General features: G+C 39.5%; 1 protein-coding gene across 15 annotated transcripts in view; it reads right to left on the bottom strand.

Moving 5' to 3' along the window:
- The window catches only part of EYA1 (EYA transcriptional coactivator and phosphatase 1), a 238688-nt gene that overhangs the window by 48968 nt on the left and 172317 nt on the right, over window positions 1-17403 (bottom strand). For all 15 annotated transcript variants that reach the window (XM_054019701.1, XM_054019702.1, XM_054019703.1 and 12 more), the window contains one exon: window positions 8239-8328. In XM_054019701.1, coding sequence (XP_053875676.1) covers window positions 8239-8328 — 90 coding nt within the window. The remainder of the gene's footprint in view (window positions 1-8238; window positions 8329-17403) is intronic.

The following is a 17403-nucleotide window of genomic DNA, read 5'->3' as shown; positions in this document are numbered from 1 at the left end:
CCGCGCTCCCCCTGCGTCTCCTGGGCCTCCCTCCAGCGCTTGCGGAGGGAGGGGGAATGGTGAGCCCGGGGAAGAGGCGGGGATTCGGGGAGGGAGCCAATCGGGGGAGGAGGGGGCGGAGTCGGGCGGGGGGTGTGTGCGAGCACTTCCGGGCTCTAGGCTCAGGGGCATTTCCTTGTTTGTCCAGTGTCCCGACGGCATGTCGGTCGGGACGCGGGACAAACAAGGAAATATCGGGACAGTCCCGATAAAATCGGGACGTCTGGTCACCCTACCCGCACTTTATGCCTTCATACGGGTGCACGAGGAGACTCAGGGTGCATGTGTGCTCCCTGATGGACATTATTACTCACAAGGCTCTGATCTCGTGCGCATGACGCACATGACCTTTTACAGTGGTATCCACATTGACACATACTCAAAGAAGAAAATGTGTTGTCACTGCCCAGCCAGAGGCAGGAAATATTGGTACTTTTGCAAGGGAAAACCTATTCAAATTCACAAGGTCTGGATAAATTTATTATAAGAACTGAAAATGTTGCTAAAATTGTGAGTGTAGAGAACTTTCATTCAGTTACCAGGAAATGTTTTTATTTCTTATGAGTGAGACCCTCACTCCATTGAAGTCAATGGCAAAATTCATACTGAGGTCAAACGGCCCAGGATTTCACCCTATAAGTTGTATTTTAATGAAAATACATTGTATTCCAGAAAAAAAGTATTTTGTCTTTTCGATCTATCACATGGCAGCAGTGGCAATGAAAAAAAGGGAAATCTTTCATTGTTTTCTGTTGTAATAGTCTTTGTGGTTTTTTGGGGTTTTTTTTGCACAACAGTCAGGCCTTTTGACTGTATTACTTACGGAATAGCTAAAATCAGTTTCAACTAGACTAACAAGGGCTCAAAGCATGCTGGGAAAACAATGTTACAGTAATAACGACTTCTTGAAATTAAATGCCTTTTCTCAGGCTAGTAGAATAACTATTGGAAAACAACACACAGTTTAGTCAATGAAGCATTGAATAAAGAGCACCTTATCATTGCATATCAGTTAATCCATTTACTATATCTGAGTAAAATCCACCAAGTAAACAAATACAAATTATTAGGTATATTAGAAAGATTTATAGGTTTACAGAATTATAGACTGTGGAGGGGAGGAGTAAAGTGGGGCCAAATGCAGCCCATAAATATTTTACAATGTGGGTCTGATCTGTCGTCTGTTTTAACATGGGTAATGTGGAGACTCCACAACCCAGCATCCAATCTGGCATCTTGATTTTCCACTTGGAACTCAGTGGCATACTGAAAACTAATACTGATAGGGAGGAATTTCCAAAAGCAATCAACATTGGTTTACTCTGTCCCACTGAAGTCAATGGTAAAACTCTCATTACCTGCAAATGCAGCAGAATTAAATCAATGCTGAGCACCTTTGAAAATCTCACTCCTGCTCTCCATGGCATGAACTGCCTTATGGGGTATGCTGGAAATCTTCACATTATGCAAATTAACTGCAGCCCTCATGTAGGCAACAAGTGAGTGGGTTTGATGTGGAAGAATATGCTAATATAGTGGTTCAAAGGTCAATCATTTCAAAGTAACCTAAAGTTTATATTGTAACCATGAAGTTAAAAGTGATTACGTTAGCTGGTTGCTACATACAGATAGGATTGGCCACAAACATTAATCAAAACACATTAAAAACAAGATGGATGGTCATTGAGTCAGAGTCTGAGGAGATACTAATGTAAATCCTTATTGTGACACCAAAATATTGCCTATAACATGAATGTAATCTCTGATTCATTCCCCCCTAACTCCTTGTCTTGTGCAAACAACCAATGTAAAAAAGTAGCTTAAGATCAGCAGTGGTATAGTTAAGACATAACATCAAACTGATTTCTCCCCCCGCTTTTTTTTGGATGGCTTGAACGATTGCTTTACAGTTATGACTGATAATATTCCTTCTTCTCTCTGTCAGAGATAGAAATACCTTCCCTAAAGTAGCTGAAAAATTAATTCCATATTACATTCATAATAAATGACTTTCATATACATTTCATCAGACTGCACATGGAGGCAGTTTTGTAAAATAACATACAGGACATTCCTCAGATTCACAAACAGAGAAGGAGGAAATGAATGATGCATCTCTGAGTACAGATTATGTGTCTTTCTCTAGTGGAAGAAAACCAATTGCCAATCAGTACTGTACCTTCATGTATATCATTCACCTTCTCTGATGTGTCAAAATTAAATTAATAACTTAATAATAAAAAGGGACAAACTTGCTTTAAAAAAAGAAACAAAAGAAAAAGCTAGAACCAAAAAACAAACAGAAAACAAAAAGCTCAGACAAACATAACAACCCCAATGAACTGAATTGAATAATTAGTTGATAGGCTCTTTATTTCCTATAAGAAAATTTTCATTTTCTGTTAAACTAAAGAGAAAAGTATCTTTCATAAAATATATCAGGTAAGATTTCATAAAGCTAAGGTTTCTAAAAAAGGATTTATGATCTTGGTCAACTAATATATGAAGTAACACCTACAGCTTCAGAGATGAAGTTATATCTATACTTTTTAAGATAGAGTAACTCTTCACTTAAAGTCGTCCTAGTTAATGTTGTTTTGTTGTTACGTTGCTGATCAATGAGAGAACACGCTTGTTTAAAGTTGCGCAATGCTCCCTTATAACGTTGTTTGGCAGCCGCCTGCTTTGTCCACTGCTTGCAGAAAGAGCAGCCGGTTGGAGCTACCTGGTGGGAGCTTGGAACCAGGGTGGACCAGTAGCCCCCCTACCAGCTCCCCACTCCCTTAAGTTCCCTGTGTGGCAGCCGTCCAGCAGGCTATCAATTGCTGGCAGTTCAGCTGTCCCTCTCCCCCACTGCCATGTGCTGATCCTGCCCTCTGCCTTGAAGCTGCTCCTGGGAGCCTTCTGCTTGCTGTGGCGGGGAGGGGAGGGGGGGAAGAGGAGGGCTAATGTCAGGGTGTCCCCCTCCCCTCTGCTCCTGCCCCCCGCTTACCCCATCTTCATAGAGCCGTGGGAGGGAGGGCGACACGACAGGGCTCAGGACCGAGGGAGCTTGCTGGCAGCAGCTGCTGTCTCAACTTGCTGATCTACTTAAAAAGGCACTGTACTTAGAGTGGGGTCAGCATACTTAAAGGGGCAATGCGCATCTCTCTCTCTCTCTCTCTCACATACAGGGTGTGTGTCTCTGGGCTGGTCTACACTGGGGGGGGGGGAGGGGGATCGATCTAAGATAAGCAACTTCAGCTACGTGAAGCCGAAATATCTTAGTTCGACTTACCTGGCCGTCCTCACGGCGGCAAGTCGACCGCTGCGGCTCCCCCGTTGACTCCGCTTACTCCTCCTGTGGAGGTGGAGTACGGGCATCGATTTGGAGATCAATTTATTGCATCTAGACGAGATGCGATAAATTGATCCCTGATAGATCGATTACTCCCAGCCGATCTGGCAGGTAGTGTAGACGTGGCCTCTGTTTCTGTCTGCAGTGCTGTCTCCCCTCCCTCCATTTGTGCTGCCTCGTAGAGTGTGAGGCTACATTAACAACAATGTGTTAACCCTTGAGGGCTCACCTGAGTGCTAGTTCACCATTTAGCAATAAGGCATTCCCGGGGAAATATCCCACCCTCTGACTTCACCACCTCAATCAAACTTTACAATCATCATTGCTGTGTACAGTATTAAATTGTTTGTTTAAAACTTATATTGTGTGTATATATATAAAATATAGTCTTTTGTTTGGCGAAAAATTTTTCCCTGGAACCTAATCCCCCCTATTTACATAAATTCTTATGGTGAAATTGGATTCATTTAACATTGTTTTGCTTAAAGTTGCATTTTTCAGGAACATAACTACAGCGTTAAGCGAGAAGTTACTGTACTAGGACCAATGAAATCTAGTTTAATACCTTGCAAACCTTAGTCTTAATCACTAGTTTAAATATCAACAATAGATGTAACCAATAGTTCTTTCTACAATGTACCTAATTATAAAGGTCAGGTAATTTGCCACAGAAATAGAAGAACTAATTTTTAAAGGTAGTCAGCAGGACAAATGTTAAAGGTTGTGATGGGTGGATATCACATTTTAATCTAGTCATCAAGTGGCTAACTTCCTTAAAAATGCTTGTAGCAGAGACTCTAAAATGCTAAAAAGTGTAAAAGAAGTGATTAAAACATAATACTTTATGTCCCCTACCACAACATAGTGCTAATTGTAGCATGAATTCAGGCATTACTACATCATTCTTGTCTGGTGAGATAATTCTGGTTCTCTTGTGAACATTATGCCAATACATATAGTTCCCCAGTTACATAATGATAATGTCTTCTAAGCCTGCATTTAGGAACTAACTCTCACTGATGCTCACTCTTCAAAACGAGGCCACTTATTTAGGTGCCTAAACATAGATTCACGGTATATCTACAGAGCAAAAACAAAAAACAAAACAAAACAAAACCTGGGCTCTGAGACTTGCTGCCATAGGGGATTTTTTGCTGTGTAGATGTTCCCTTAGAAGACTATGTGTTGAAAATATGGTCCTTAGTTTCTACTTCTGTTTGAGCTATGTATATACTATAGTTTCATAATCTAATTTAAAAAATTATAGTTCAACCAATAGATCTGCCAAGTCTACTGTATGTATTTTAATTATACATTTGCAAATATTTATGCCTCTCTTTTAGTATATTAAAATACTTATCAGTCTCATTCAACGTACTATATAAGAATTTGAGAGTGATCCTTCAAGATTTACAATTATATCTTATATTGATTTTATTACTCTAATAAAAACAACAAAAAGTGAAACCCACCATTCTATTACTTTTATTACAATTAAAAAATTCTAAAACACAGGAACCACTGCAAAGTTAAGGTTGGAACTACACTTCCATTATAAACCCAATTTTGATTCTCCTAAAAGCCACAGATACAGCAATTTTGGCTTCTAAGCTAATAAATTAGGCCAGTGGCAGGGCAGAATTATTTTTTACCAAGTTTGATTTAAACATCATAAGATGAATAAATTATCACATCCTAAAGCCTGAGACCGTCACCAGAGTTCAAAAAGTTTATTTTTTTAAAAACAGCTTGTAACAAAACAAAACGAACAAAAACAAGATAGGTTAAAATTGCTTTTTAGGCTCATATAGCTGTGCTCTAGTGCACAGAACCAAGAATTAGTTGAATAAACTGTAGATCTGAAAGTTACTAATTTTTATTAATATCAGGATGTCTTAATGGCTCCAACGAACTTCAAACAGACCATGAAATGACTGCTGGCTATTTACACTGCCACAAAATTCTAGGTTGAAATTTTCAAAGTCATCCAGAGCTTCCCAATGGAAGTTGTCTACATCTCTCAGTTGCCTTTGAAAATCTCAACCCTAGCCCCTTTCTTCGCAGATAGAACTCATAATGTAAAGTGATCATTAGGGAGTATTGTAATAAAACAGAATTTTCTCCTAATGTGTCTATCAGAAGATCTACGGGTTGAAGGAAATATCCAGATGTGCTGTTCCCCCACAACCCTCTTGCTCTCCCTTTCCTCACTTCTCTACACATCTCTTATGGTCCACAAGAGGGTATCCTCCCTTCTGTGTACCTTCCAAGGGCTGCAGGAGATGGTCTCTACTCCTTTGGATCTTAGAAGATATACAAGAGTGTATCTTGTATATCTTTGCCCCTGCAGATCTCAGAAGGCAGGGGAGGGAAGAATGGCCCCCAGGCACCATGTTCACCTCAGTCTCATGTTACGACTATTAAAAAAACCTGGGATATCCCCAGATCAAATCTTTGCTAAAAGGAGTTAAGGTTATGGGCATGTGTCTGTGATTTGGGAGTACATTACCTCCCAAGAACACCCGAGTTAAAATAACCAACTAAATGTTGTGAAACCAAGTAATCAGAAGTTAAGTTTGCAATTCTCAAACAATGACTCAACTGAATAAAACGACTATAACCATAACCCTATTCCAGCAAAGATAATACATACTAATCTACATCCCTGATGAGCATTTATGCTTCAGGGTGTACAATATGCTAAGAGACAGAGTCACACCACGCTTTACCAGGACTGTGGAGCACTAGTAGGTGCAGTAGAAATTTCCTTCTCCAGCCTCCACAACCAGTGATCTCTGGAATGCTGCTATTATTACAGCAGTGCCTGGAACCCAGTGTGCTAAGCACTGTGCAACAGAATAAGAGACAGTCCCTGACTTAAAAGGCTGTGATGCTGCCAAGTGGCTGTGATGGCAGACAAGGAGGGGCTGCCAACACCTTGTTTCCTTCTTCTCAGAGCACCCATGAACTACAGGATAGAATCTGGCCCTAAGTATTTAAACATCACCAAATATGAACCATGTACAGTTGTATTTAAGAATCCCCCTGCATTTGGATTGCTCTGGCATACGCTGGGAACACCAGACAATTGGCACAGTATTGGGAGAATGCAAAGACGGCCAAGGTGCTCTGTGAGGTTCTTGGCCTTGGCCTTGGCTGAGGATCTGGGCCAGTATTTCTTCAAATGTACAGTCTGCTTCAAGGGTTAATGAATGATTAAAAGACACTATTTTGTAATGTTAAGGCTGTAACATGCCAATTATCCCCAGGATGTATGTGATTAACTCCTATACACGCCAATGGCACTTAAATTCAAGTATCAAGGGATGGCTACAGGACCCGTATTTGGTTGTGCAAAGCAAATGAAAACACAGTGCAAACTTTATTAAGCACACTGTTAAGATTTGATACTACTATCTTTTGCCGCTCTGGATAAAATGAAATGTAACTGTAAATCAGAAACAGATTTGGAAAGTAAGTAGCTTGTCTTGTTATGCTCTTCTAAAGTCTGAAAAATCAGTTCTACACATGACATTCACTAATGGCATTTTTTTTAATCAAAACCAATAATGTCTTTATATGCAGCTTCCTTAATGAAAAAAAACCACGTTTTGAATGCAAGAAAGCTCATGTTTTACTGTAAGTGTAAAAATAAATACTTCACTAAGGAATGGAAGAAAAAATAAAGCACATTTAAATAATTTTATTACACTGTAAGTTGCCAATTCGTCTGTGAGTAGTTTCTTCTCAGATGAAAAGAAATCAAAACAAGGGACAGATGTTGTACAAACCACATTTAAGATCTGTCACACACTGGCATTTTTCAAATGATTTTGGCTCATCTATTAAATAAGGTGTATTTTGTTGATTTTGAAAAAGGAAACATCAGGAAATATTTAAAGGCCAATTGATGCCAATTAACTTTGATCAGCAAAAGTTACATTTGAATCTTTTAAGATTCTTTTGCCTGTCTGGAATAACACACATTCCTAAAATCTAGCAAAACAACAACTTGATGATTAATGCCCGTTGGCAGTCCAACCACAAGCTTGCTCAACAGTGGGATTTTAAATAAACGGCTGTCTTTATGATGATGGAAAACAAATCTGACTATTTTCATGTTTTTTTGTTATGAAAATAGGAACAGAAATCACTTTTTCTGTTTTAAGATGAAACTGCCACACATCATGGTGACAGTCGCTATCAGCAATCCAGATCGTTTTTAGAATGATCTCACAAGAATCCCAAATCCACAGCCCAGAGAGGCTGAGAAAGCCCTTGGCATGATGACACCAAGTACTCACAGCATGCCACACAAGAGAGGCATAACTAACAAAGAAATCCTAGTACAGTATGCAACAAATTGTACCTGCCACTGCGGAAGGCAGAAGACCCACTGTAATAAGCCTCTGAGATTGACAGCATATGCAACATTAATGATTTCCCTTGGGTTCTAGGGTAATATTTCCTACAGTGGGATGTAACTGAGAAATCTGCACCCAGCTATTGACTGTTTATAGAAGCTGAAGTTTAATATTTAATGGCCTGTACAGACTATTGAATTCTAATGTTTATAGATGGTTTTGGTGTATCCACTTCTAAAGCTGGTCAATCATGATCATATATACAATAGTTGAATAATCTAAAATTGCACCTTTGATGGCACAAAATACTCTTTACATTAAATAAAAGCATTGTATTTCGGGGTAACAAAAACTGTTGGAGATTTTAAAAATATATGTACTCTAACATTTGCATTTTAAAGTTGTTATACCAAACCAGACTTTCGAGCTATTTGCTATCATGCAATATGAAACAAATGTTAAATAACTGCTCGGTGTAAATAAACAATCAGTACTTACTTCTAAATCATTGAAGAACAGATGTGTGTCTGCCAAATTGAATATCATCTCCTCCATCCGTAGTCCAAGTGAAACTGAAGTAGGTGGATCCTCAAAGAAGAAATGACAAAATATAGTCAGTAACATGCATACTTCATATGCTAGAAGAAATATTCCTCAGAAGCAGAGAATACTGAAGATATCAACTGATGGGTCTGCCTACATAGTTAAAGTTGGGCTCCCCTAAAACCTTGCACCATAGTATCTCAATATGTCAACATTTTAAAGGACACTTTAAATCTGTTGATAATGAAAACCCTGATTCTCCAACTGGGCAAACCCCTTCACCCATGCAGAACTTCACTGCCTTCAATGGAGCTCTGAATAGATAGAAGGGATCCACTTATGCTGTTCCAATTGCAGGATTGGGACCTCCCTTGCCCTCCAAGATTTAAGTACTGTGCACAGATTTAAAACAACCTCACAGTTAATACAGTCCTCACTTAAGCAAACTCCCCTGAGTAAGAGGATTTGGTCATTAGCCTAACTATTGCCTTTAATAAATCACCATTAATGTTTAATTTAGAAACAGCAATAACATATAAAATAACTCCTTAATTCTCTGCAAAACTGTGCTTTAATTATTCTTTAAATATAGCCCACCCATGCAGAATGAACAAATCTATTGTTTGTTATTAATATAGAACACACTAAATTCTCTGCAGAAATTACCATAACAACTTACTCCTTACTGAGTTAATAAACTCAAGAAGTGTGTTCAGCATTGTGGTTACCAAATGCATTACAGATGTTTGTCCTGTTTTGATTTGTATGTGTTTTATATATTTTCTATCTGAAAATTGAAATAAGAGTCTAATATATTTATTTGATGTACATTCCCACGCTTAAAATGCAACAAAGGGTCCTGTGGCACCTTTAAGACTAACAGAAGTATTGGGAGCATAAGCTTTCGTGGGTAAGAACCTCACTTCTTCAAAGTCTTGCATTTGAAGAAGTGAGGTTCTTACCCACGAAAGCTTATGCTCCCAATACTTCTGTTAGTCTTAAAGGTGCCACAGGACCCTCTGTTGCTTTTTACAGATTCAGACTAACACGGCTACCCCTCTGTCGCTTAAAATGCTTTCTCAAGAATATCCGAGAGCATACAAAATACAACCTTGAAAGAGAATTATAGTGTTTCACGACACAATCAATTAACCAAACATTAGTTCATCAGGAATTACATTTTATAATAAAAACTGGATTGCAGGAACACTTCTCTTTTTTATTAAATCTGCTTAGATTCTACAACTGACGACAGCTCAAAATGGAAACTTTAATAGGTTTAGCCTCCAGTTTTTTCCTATATCAATCAAATTAATAGGTTTTTCAACAAGATTTCTGAAATTCCCAAACATTTGTCTGTCACAAGACACTAAGCATTATTGGCAAAAAACATTATTGGAAAAAAGATCTGTTAATTTGGCAGCTTAGTCTGACATTTCCAGAGAACAGAAAATGAAATCAAAGCTATTCTGAAAGAATATTTTGCAAAGAAGCATTTAGACATGCAGATGTCCAAATAATAAAGCTCTAACACACAGAGAAAATTTTTATACAATTCACCAACAAGTTGACACACAATAAAAAGTGCGCATTTTTCTAAGTTAAATAAATACTTCTGAACCCCTATAAAAGAGGATTTTCGTGTATTGCTACAACTGCATCATGCCAGTTTGTTGGCAATATTAAGCACTTTGCCCTTACAAATCAGTCTTGTATTTATATTTTGCATCAACAAAAATTTCAGAAGAGAACATTTTGATTCGTACCGCAAATGTGAAGATTCATCTGCTTGCTTTAAAGTATGAATCAAACTACTGCTTTTCCTCTTTTGTAATGCTGGTAGTTTGACAGAACTAAGTTTTATTTTATTTTCCTGGAAGGGATGTGTGTATGTAAGGAGTTAGGAAGGGTCTATAGTCTCGTAGAAGCCCTAAGGATGGCTTTCCTTCTCACCACACATGCCATCTTTGTGGACAGTTATCTCAGCATCCTTTATAGTTCATTGGTATCATTTCTTATTTCAGTTGCAGGGATTGCTGTTCAACGAAGTAAAACACTCCCTCCTTCTAAGGGCTGACTGTTCTAGCCCCACAGAACTCCCAGCTCCTGCCAACCTAGGGAGCTGGGACACTGGAACTATGCACCTGACACTGGACTCCCACACGACAGTACAGATCACCAACGCCAAGCAGCACTATGGCACTTCAATAATAAAACACCACCACCACCCACCACCACCAGATAACTGAACCAGTCCCATTCAAATGTTATGCTCATGCCCATTCGCGACCTTGCATGTTATTTGGGAAAACAATGAGAGATACTGGCTCTCCATAGTTGTTACAATGTCACAATCAAAACTTTTAAAAAAAGGTCTCTAAAGAATATTGTAAAGAAAAGTTGATTTTGTGAATGATTAATTTTAACAACTTTTTAAAAAACACACACTGGAGTCAGAATAGGTATATTTTTAAATTGCATGATGTGGACCATTTAGCTCAAATGTTATTTTAAACTATAAAAAGCAACAGAGAGTCCTGTGGCACCTTTAAGACTAACAGAAGTATTGGGAGCATAAGCTTTCGAGGGTAAGAACTTAAAGGTGCCACAGGATCCTGTGTTGCTTTTTACAGATTCAGACTAACACGGCTACCCCTCTGATATTTTAAACTATTACACACAACAGAGAGGGGTTTTCTCTCAAGCTACATTGTTAATTTAACTAGAAAAAATGTCACATCAAATCCCATAAATGCATGACATGAAGCAAAACAGGTTACTTTTAAAATAAAACATAAATCTTTGATTAAACACCAAATACTTGATTAGAAGGGTTGGTTGTGCCTAAAACTACACTTAGACTGCTGCCTTGGATACCACATTTAGTGGGCTATAAGGACTTCTCTATATTAGGGTTTTAGCTACCACTGTAGCTGCACTGATGTAACTGCACCAACAAAAAACAGGACGTGCGCGTCAACCCAGGGTGGCTTACAGCAGTGCAGTGTGTACTTTGATTAGTTACAATGGTGGCTAAAACCTAAAGATGACAAAGCTAGATAAGGCCAGAATAATATATGCCGCCGAGCCCTCTTTTGGAATTTAAAGCTATTAATTGCAAGGCAATTACTGTGAGATGTAACACAATGAAAAGAGGCTAACGATCTGTTCTCATTTATTAGGATTTGCAGTTCAATGTGAGCATCTTTTAAGGAATGGCCAAAATCAGGTGCAAATCTCAGAGAAACAAACCACTTAGTTGAAAGAAGAAATACCACTGTCGAATCTGTTAAACAGGCCTTTTCTTTTGAATACTGGCATCAGAGCCACAAACATTGTATATATGTCATTTGCAATTTCTACCCATTTGATGCCTTTGTCAGGGGAAAAATAAGAAGCTGAAAAACAGGAAAGATCACTCTGATTACACAGCTTTGCTTATTTTCTACTTAGGCTGACTGGTAACAATTGAAGGCTTAAGTGAAACAAGATTTTTGTTTTTCTTAAATCTTTAAAATATATAACACCCCCCGCCCCCGACACACAAACACAAAATACGTAAAAGACTATCTCCTTAAAGTATCTAATGTAAAAGTTTGCACAGAAAATAGAAATACATAAGGGTCACAGCATTTCCAGTGCCATTCCAACTCTATATCCACCTGTCTCAAATTATCAATACTATACATGGGGCATCGACTTCTTCCCAGTTTCCAGGACCCATTCAGTAGGCAGCTGGCTCAAAACATCAGGTTTATGTGGATTCTAGCAGCTCCAATGTCAATTAAAATAACTGTTAACCACAAGCGTCGGGGCAGACAGATCTCCCTTTCTCTTTTACACTTAGTTTTTGCCTAAGAGCAAATTACAACATACTGTTGTTCCAAGAATATTTTTTTAGTTAGTACATTTGTATTATTATACTAATTTCAAACTGCTATTTTTGGAAATAGCAACATTTATTTCAATTGGGAAGAAAAATGTCCCAGTCTTCCAGTTTAAATGCTAACACTAGAGTATGTTTATGATTTTGCTCATAAACAACATCTGAGGGACAGAGGAGAAAAAAAAGTAACAAAAAGATAAACTGAGAAGGTGACAAACGGAAAAGATGAAGGGAGAGCAAATGGAGAAGGGGAACAAAAAACAGAAGAAAAATAGTAGGAGAGAGGTAGAGACCAAGAAAAATAATATATTATCTGTTCAGCAACAGTTCCTGTCCTAGTCACAGGAATCCTCAAGAAGAGCTCACTCAGGCATTAGAAAAGTGGATCAAGAGGGAACAGACAGGTTACAGTGTTGCCATTTCTCACTATATTTAATGCTTTCCTTAAGATCCAGCTCCTCCAGTGCATTGGTTATGTGAGAACCTCAGATTCCATTAAAATTAAGTTTCTAACTCTCCTGGTTGTGGATAAAAGCTTGAAAATGGGAATCCTCAAGGCTTAAAAACCAGAAAGCAAATAAACAAAAAAATATTAAAATCTCATTATTTTTGGACCTGGATTATGATGTTTTTAACAGTTGGGACTGGTAATACTGATGTCAGAAAACTTAAAGACACCATCAACTGGGAAAATCAGATTTCTATCTAAAAATTATGTACCCATTACTGTCACAAGAAGCCCCTAAGATTACTATACATGAGGGAAAAGTATTTTCCCCTATTTTTTCCAGTTTGTTCACTGTTGTGCGTTTGACAGCACTTTGGTTGTGATCCAAAGTCCATGGAAATCAGTTAATATTTTTCCTATAACAGTTTAAATTGTGAAGAACTTGTGGGGCTAATGTAACATAACAAAGCACACATGAATCTAAAGTGCACATTTTACTATTAAAGCTGGAACCTGCAAGCCATGTACACACCCTGCTTATTCTAAGATGTTCCAATATTCTCTTCCAAAGCACAGGCTACCTCGAATCACCATCTTCTTCCCATTACTTTTGTTACAACGGTTCCTTCTAATATCAAACATGCTTTGTTCCCACAGGTAACGTCCAAAGAAGGTGGAATAAATTCTAAACTTGTTGTAATGCATGTTGCTTTAACATGGCCTAATTCTGCAATGTGCCAATGAGATCTAGTGTGTATTTACTGAATGGTAGACACATTCTGTCACATACGCATCAGTAGTTCAACTAAGCTACGTCTCAAGTAACTGGTTTCTATAGTGACTGAAGTGCTATCATGTGTCACTCATCTCCTTTTAACTTGCATATTCAGCTACCTACAGTATGTGTTTATGTCAAATTGCTACAAAATAATAAGTCAGGAATCAAACATCATAATTCATTATAAAATTATTAACCTACAGTTTTTGTCAGGAGAATTTAGGGTTCAATCATTTTGGGCTGACACCTAAATACAAGATTGGCATGTGAAATCAAACAAATATTTTGATAAAATTTAGGCATCATCACTGAAACTATAGGGTTTGATTATATAAACATTGCTCACATTGAGTAGCACTTGTAGTCAACAAGACTATTTTTTTGAATGTGTGTTACTCACTGTGACTAATAAACAAGTAGATTCCAATGATTAAGAACAATTTTATATATCTTAGAATACATCAGCCAATTTTACTTATAATTAGCAAAAATGAGGATTTATTAACATAGTAAACCAGTTGACAGAAGAGTAAACCAGTAAACTGAAAAGTAGTGTTTGACAATCCTATGCTAACCTTTTCACATAATAAAAAAAAAAAACAATTACTAATTGTTCTTCGAGATGTGTTGCTCATGTCCATTCCATGCTAGGTGTGCGCACGATTTGTGCGCAACTGCTGGAGATTTTTATCTTAGTGGTATCCATAGGACCAGCTCTAGTGCCCTCTGCAGTTGTGCCCATATGCGCTGGTATAAGGGTTACCGCCAGCCCCACACCATCTCAGTTCCTTCTTGACAGTAACTTTGACAGAGGGGTAGGAGGGTAGGTCATGGAATAGATATGAACAACTCATCTCAAATAAAAACAGTTACAAAAGGTTAGTAACCCATTCTTCATTTTTCTTCTTCGAGTGCTTGCTCATGTCCATTCAATGCTAGGAGACTCACAAGCAGTGCCCCAGAAGTAGGCTCAGAGTTCTTGGATGTGCTGACTGCAACACTGCTCTCCCAACACGGGCATTGTCTTGGCCCTGTTGGGTGATGCCTTAGTGGAAGGCTAAGGAATGAACCAATGATCAGGTTGCAGCTCTGCAGATATCCTGGACTGGTACCTGCAGGAGGAATACAGCTGATGAAGCCTAGGCTCTTGTGGAATAAGTGGTCACAATGGCTGGAGTTGGGACATTTGACTGCTCATAGCAATCCTGAATAGAGGCAGTTATCCAGGAAGAGCTTCTTTGGGATGACCGAGGTAGCCCTCTCATCCTTTCCGCTATTGCTACAATGAGTTGCGTGGATTTGTGGAAGGGCTTAGTTCTCTCAATATAAAAGGCGAGGGCCTGCCTAACGTCCAACGTATGAAGCCGACGTTCCTCAGCGGACTTTTGAGACTTTGGGAAGAAGACAGGTAGAAAAATGATCTGGTTGTGTGGAATTGTGACACCACCTTTGGTAGACAAGCCAGATGGGGGCGTAGTTGGACTTTGTCCTTGAAGAACACCGTGTAAGAAGGTTCCGATGTAAGGGCTTTGATCTCAGAAACCCTTCTGGCCGACATGATAGACACCAGGAAGGCAGCCTTCCAGGAGAGAAGCTGTAGGGAGCACAATGCTAACGGATTGAAGGGGGGCCCATGAGCCTTGATAAGAACAGGTTTGAGTCCCAAAGGGGTGGGGTCAGCTCACAAACCTTAGGATAGAGTCTTTCCAGCCTCCTGAGAAACTGGATGTTTATCTGCTGGGAGAACACTGATCTGCCATTCACTGGAGGGTGGAAGGCTGAGATGCCTGCCAAATGAACCTTAATAGAGAGCCAGATCTTGGCTACTTTAGGTGGAGCAGATAGTCCAACATAGATTGCAGAGGAGATCTGGATGCAGAAAGATTCTGTTCAGAGGCCCAACAAGTGAAACATTTCCACTTGGCCAAGTAAGTAGCCCGGGTGGAAGGCTTTCTACTCCTCAGCAAGACCTGTTGAACCTGATTCGAGCAAACCTGTTCCTCAGGGTTCAGCCATGCAGCATCCATGCAGTCGGATGTAGGGAGCCAAGGTTTGGGTGAAGCAATGGGCCGGGGTCTTGTGAGATCAAGTCCAGGCGGAGTGGCAGTGCGAGTGGCGCTGCCACTGAGAAGTCCAGAAGCGTGCCGAACCAATGCTGGCGTGGCCACGCCAGTGCTATCAGTATAACCCTTGCCTTGTTTCATTTGATTTTTAGAAGAACCTTGTGAACCAAGGGGATTGGAGGAAAGACATACAGTAGGTGGTCTGCCCAGGAGAGCAGGAAGGCATCAGAGAGGGAACCTGTGCTGTGCCTGCACAGCAAACACAGTAGTGATGACATTTCCTGTTCTGTCTGGTGGTGAATAGGTCCACCTGGAAGATGACCTCTGGGTGAAGAAACGAATTGTGGCAAGAGGAAAAGGCTCTGTTGAGGTGATCTGCCAGTATGTTTCAGTTTCCCAGGAGACACTGTCACCACGAGGTCAATGCTGTCACAACGAGGTGAATTGCATGTGAATGGGAAACTGAATGTCCTTGTCTTTCCTAGCGTGGGGTCCGAAGTCCCTGCAGATCTGGCACTTACCTTTAACATGTGATTCCCCCAGACACTTTAGACATCGAGAGTGCGGGTCACTCACTGGCATTAGCTTGCTGCAAGAGGCACACGGCTTTAAGCCCGAGGACATGGGCATGCCCGGCCCCTGGGGTGACAAATGTCTTGACGATAGGGACGACTATTTACGCTTCTATAAATACTAACTCTAACTAAGAACTATGTAGATTAACTACAATAACTACACTCAAGAGGCCTTGCCACAACAAGAAGGATTGTTCCAGCAACCGTCACAGGCGGTAAGAAGGAACTGAGAAGGTGCGGGGCCAGTGGCACCCCTTATAGCAGCACATATGCATGTGATTCCTATGGATGCCACTAAGGGAAAAATCTCTGGCAACAGTGCCCATGGCGTGCACACACGTAGCATGGAATGGACATGAGCAAGCACTCGAAGATGAAAAACTGATATAGAATTATAACTTAAGAGCTTTATTTCAGTAGCAATGGATTCCAAGTTGGTCATCTTTTGATTTTATAAATCTTATAAAATGGATTGTAACCTGTGTGCAGTATGCTGCAAGCTACTAGACTATCTGTTCATTCACTTATTACTTCCAAAATTATTCCAAAGTCAAACATGAGAATTCCTTAACTACACACAAGCAATTAATGTGATTTTTTAAAAAACAGATAATACAATCAATCTGGCCTGTAACAAGACAGATTTAAATCAAACAAGAAACAGATCAGACTTCAATTGCAAGTCATTTTGTTTTATAAAAACAGAGAATTGTGAAATTTTTTCCTAGGACACATCAATTCACAAACTGCTTTCATTCACTTTACAACTGCATTTCTCTTGTGGCAAGTGATTGTGAAACCACTATTCCAAAATAACATTCAAAACTCCTCCTACACTTTTTAGGACATGAATAGCAGCAAGGTTAAACTCACAAGCAGACACTTAAAAATTAACAATTAACACTAAAATAAAAAATTGAAGTGTGGACAAAAATATTACACTAATCTGTCCCAGACACAAAAGTAATTTTTCCTCATTTATAGCCTATTTGAGGCATTCAAATGTACTATTTCATTATTAGTGTACCAAAAGGAAATGCAATACCTTATCCCACAAGTCACTGAGCACTTCCTGAGAAGAGCTGAGCCTTTGTCACTCAGGGCTTGTCTTCACCACCGCGGAGATAGACGCTGCTGCAAACGATTCTGCAGGTGTTGATTTAGCGGGTCAAGACCCACTAAATCGACAGCAGGGCGCTACCCGGTTGACTCCGGTACTCCAGCTTCCCGATAAGAGTAAGGTAAATCGACTGGAGAGCGTCTCCCGTCGATGCAGCGTGGTGAAGACATCGGGGTAAGTTGACCTAAGCAATGTCGACTAGAGTAACTTAGTTCAACTTACCCCGTAGTGAAGACATGCACTCAGAAAA

Source organism: Malaclemys terrapin, chromosome 2, assembly GCF_027887155.1.
Source record: "Malaclemys terrapin pileata isolate rMalTer1 chromosome 2, rMalTer1.hap1, whole genome shotgun sequence".
Taxonomy (NCBI): Eukaryota; Metazoa; Chordata; order Testudines; family Emydidae; genus Malaclemys; species Malaclemys terrapin.
The sequence above is the reverse complement of the archived record's forward strand: the minus strand, read 5'-3'. Positions and strand labels throughout refer to the sequence as shown.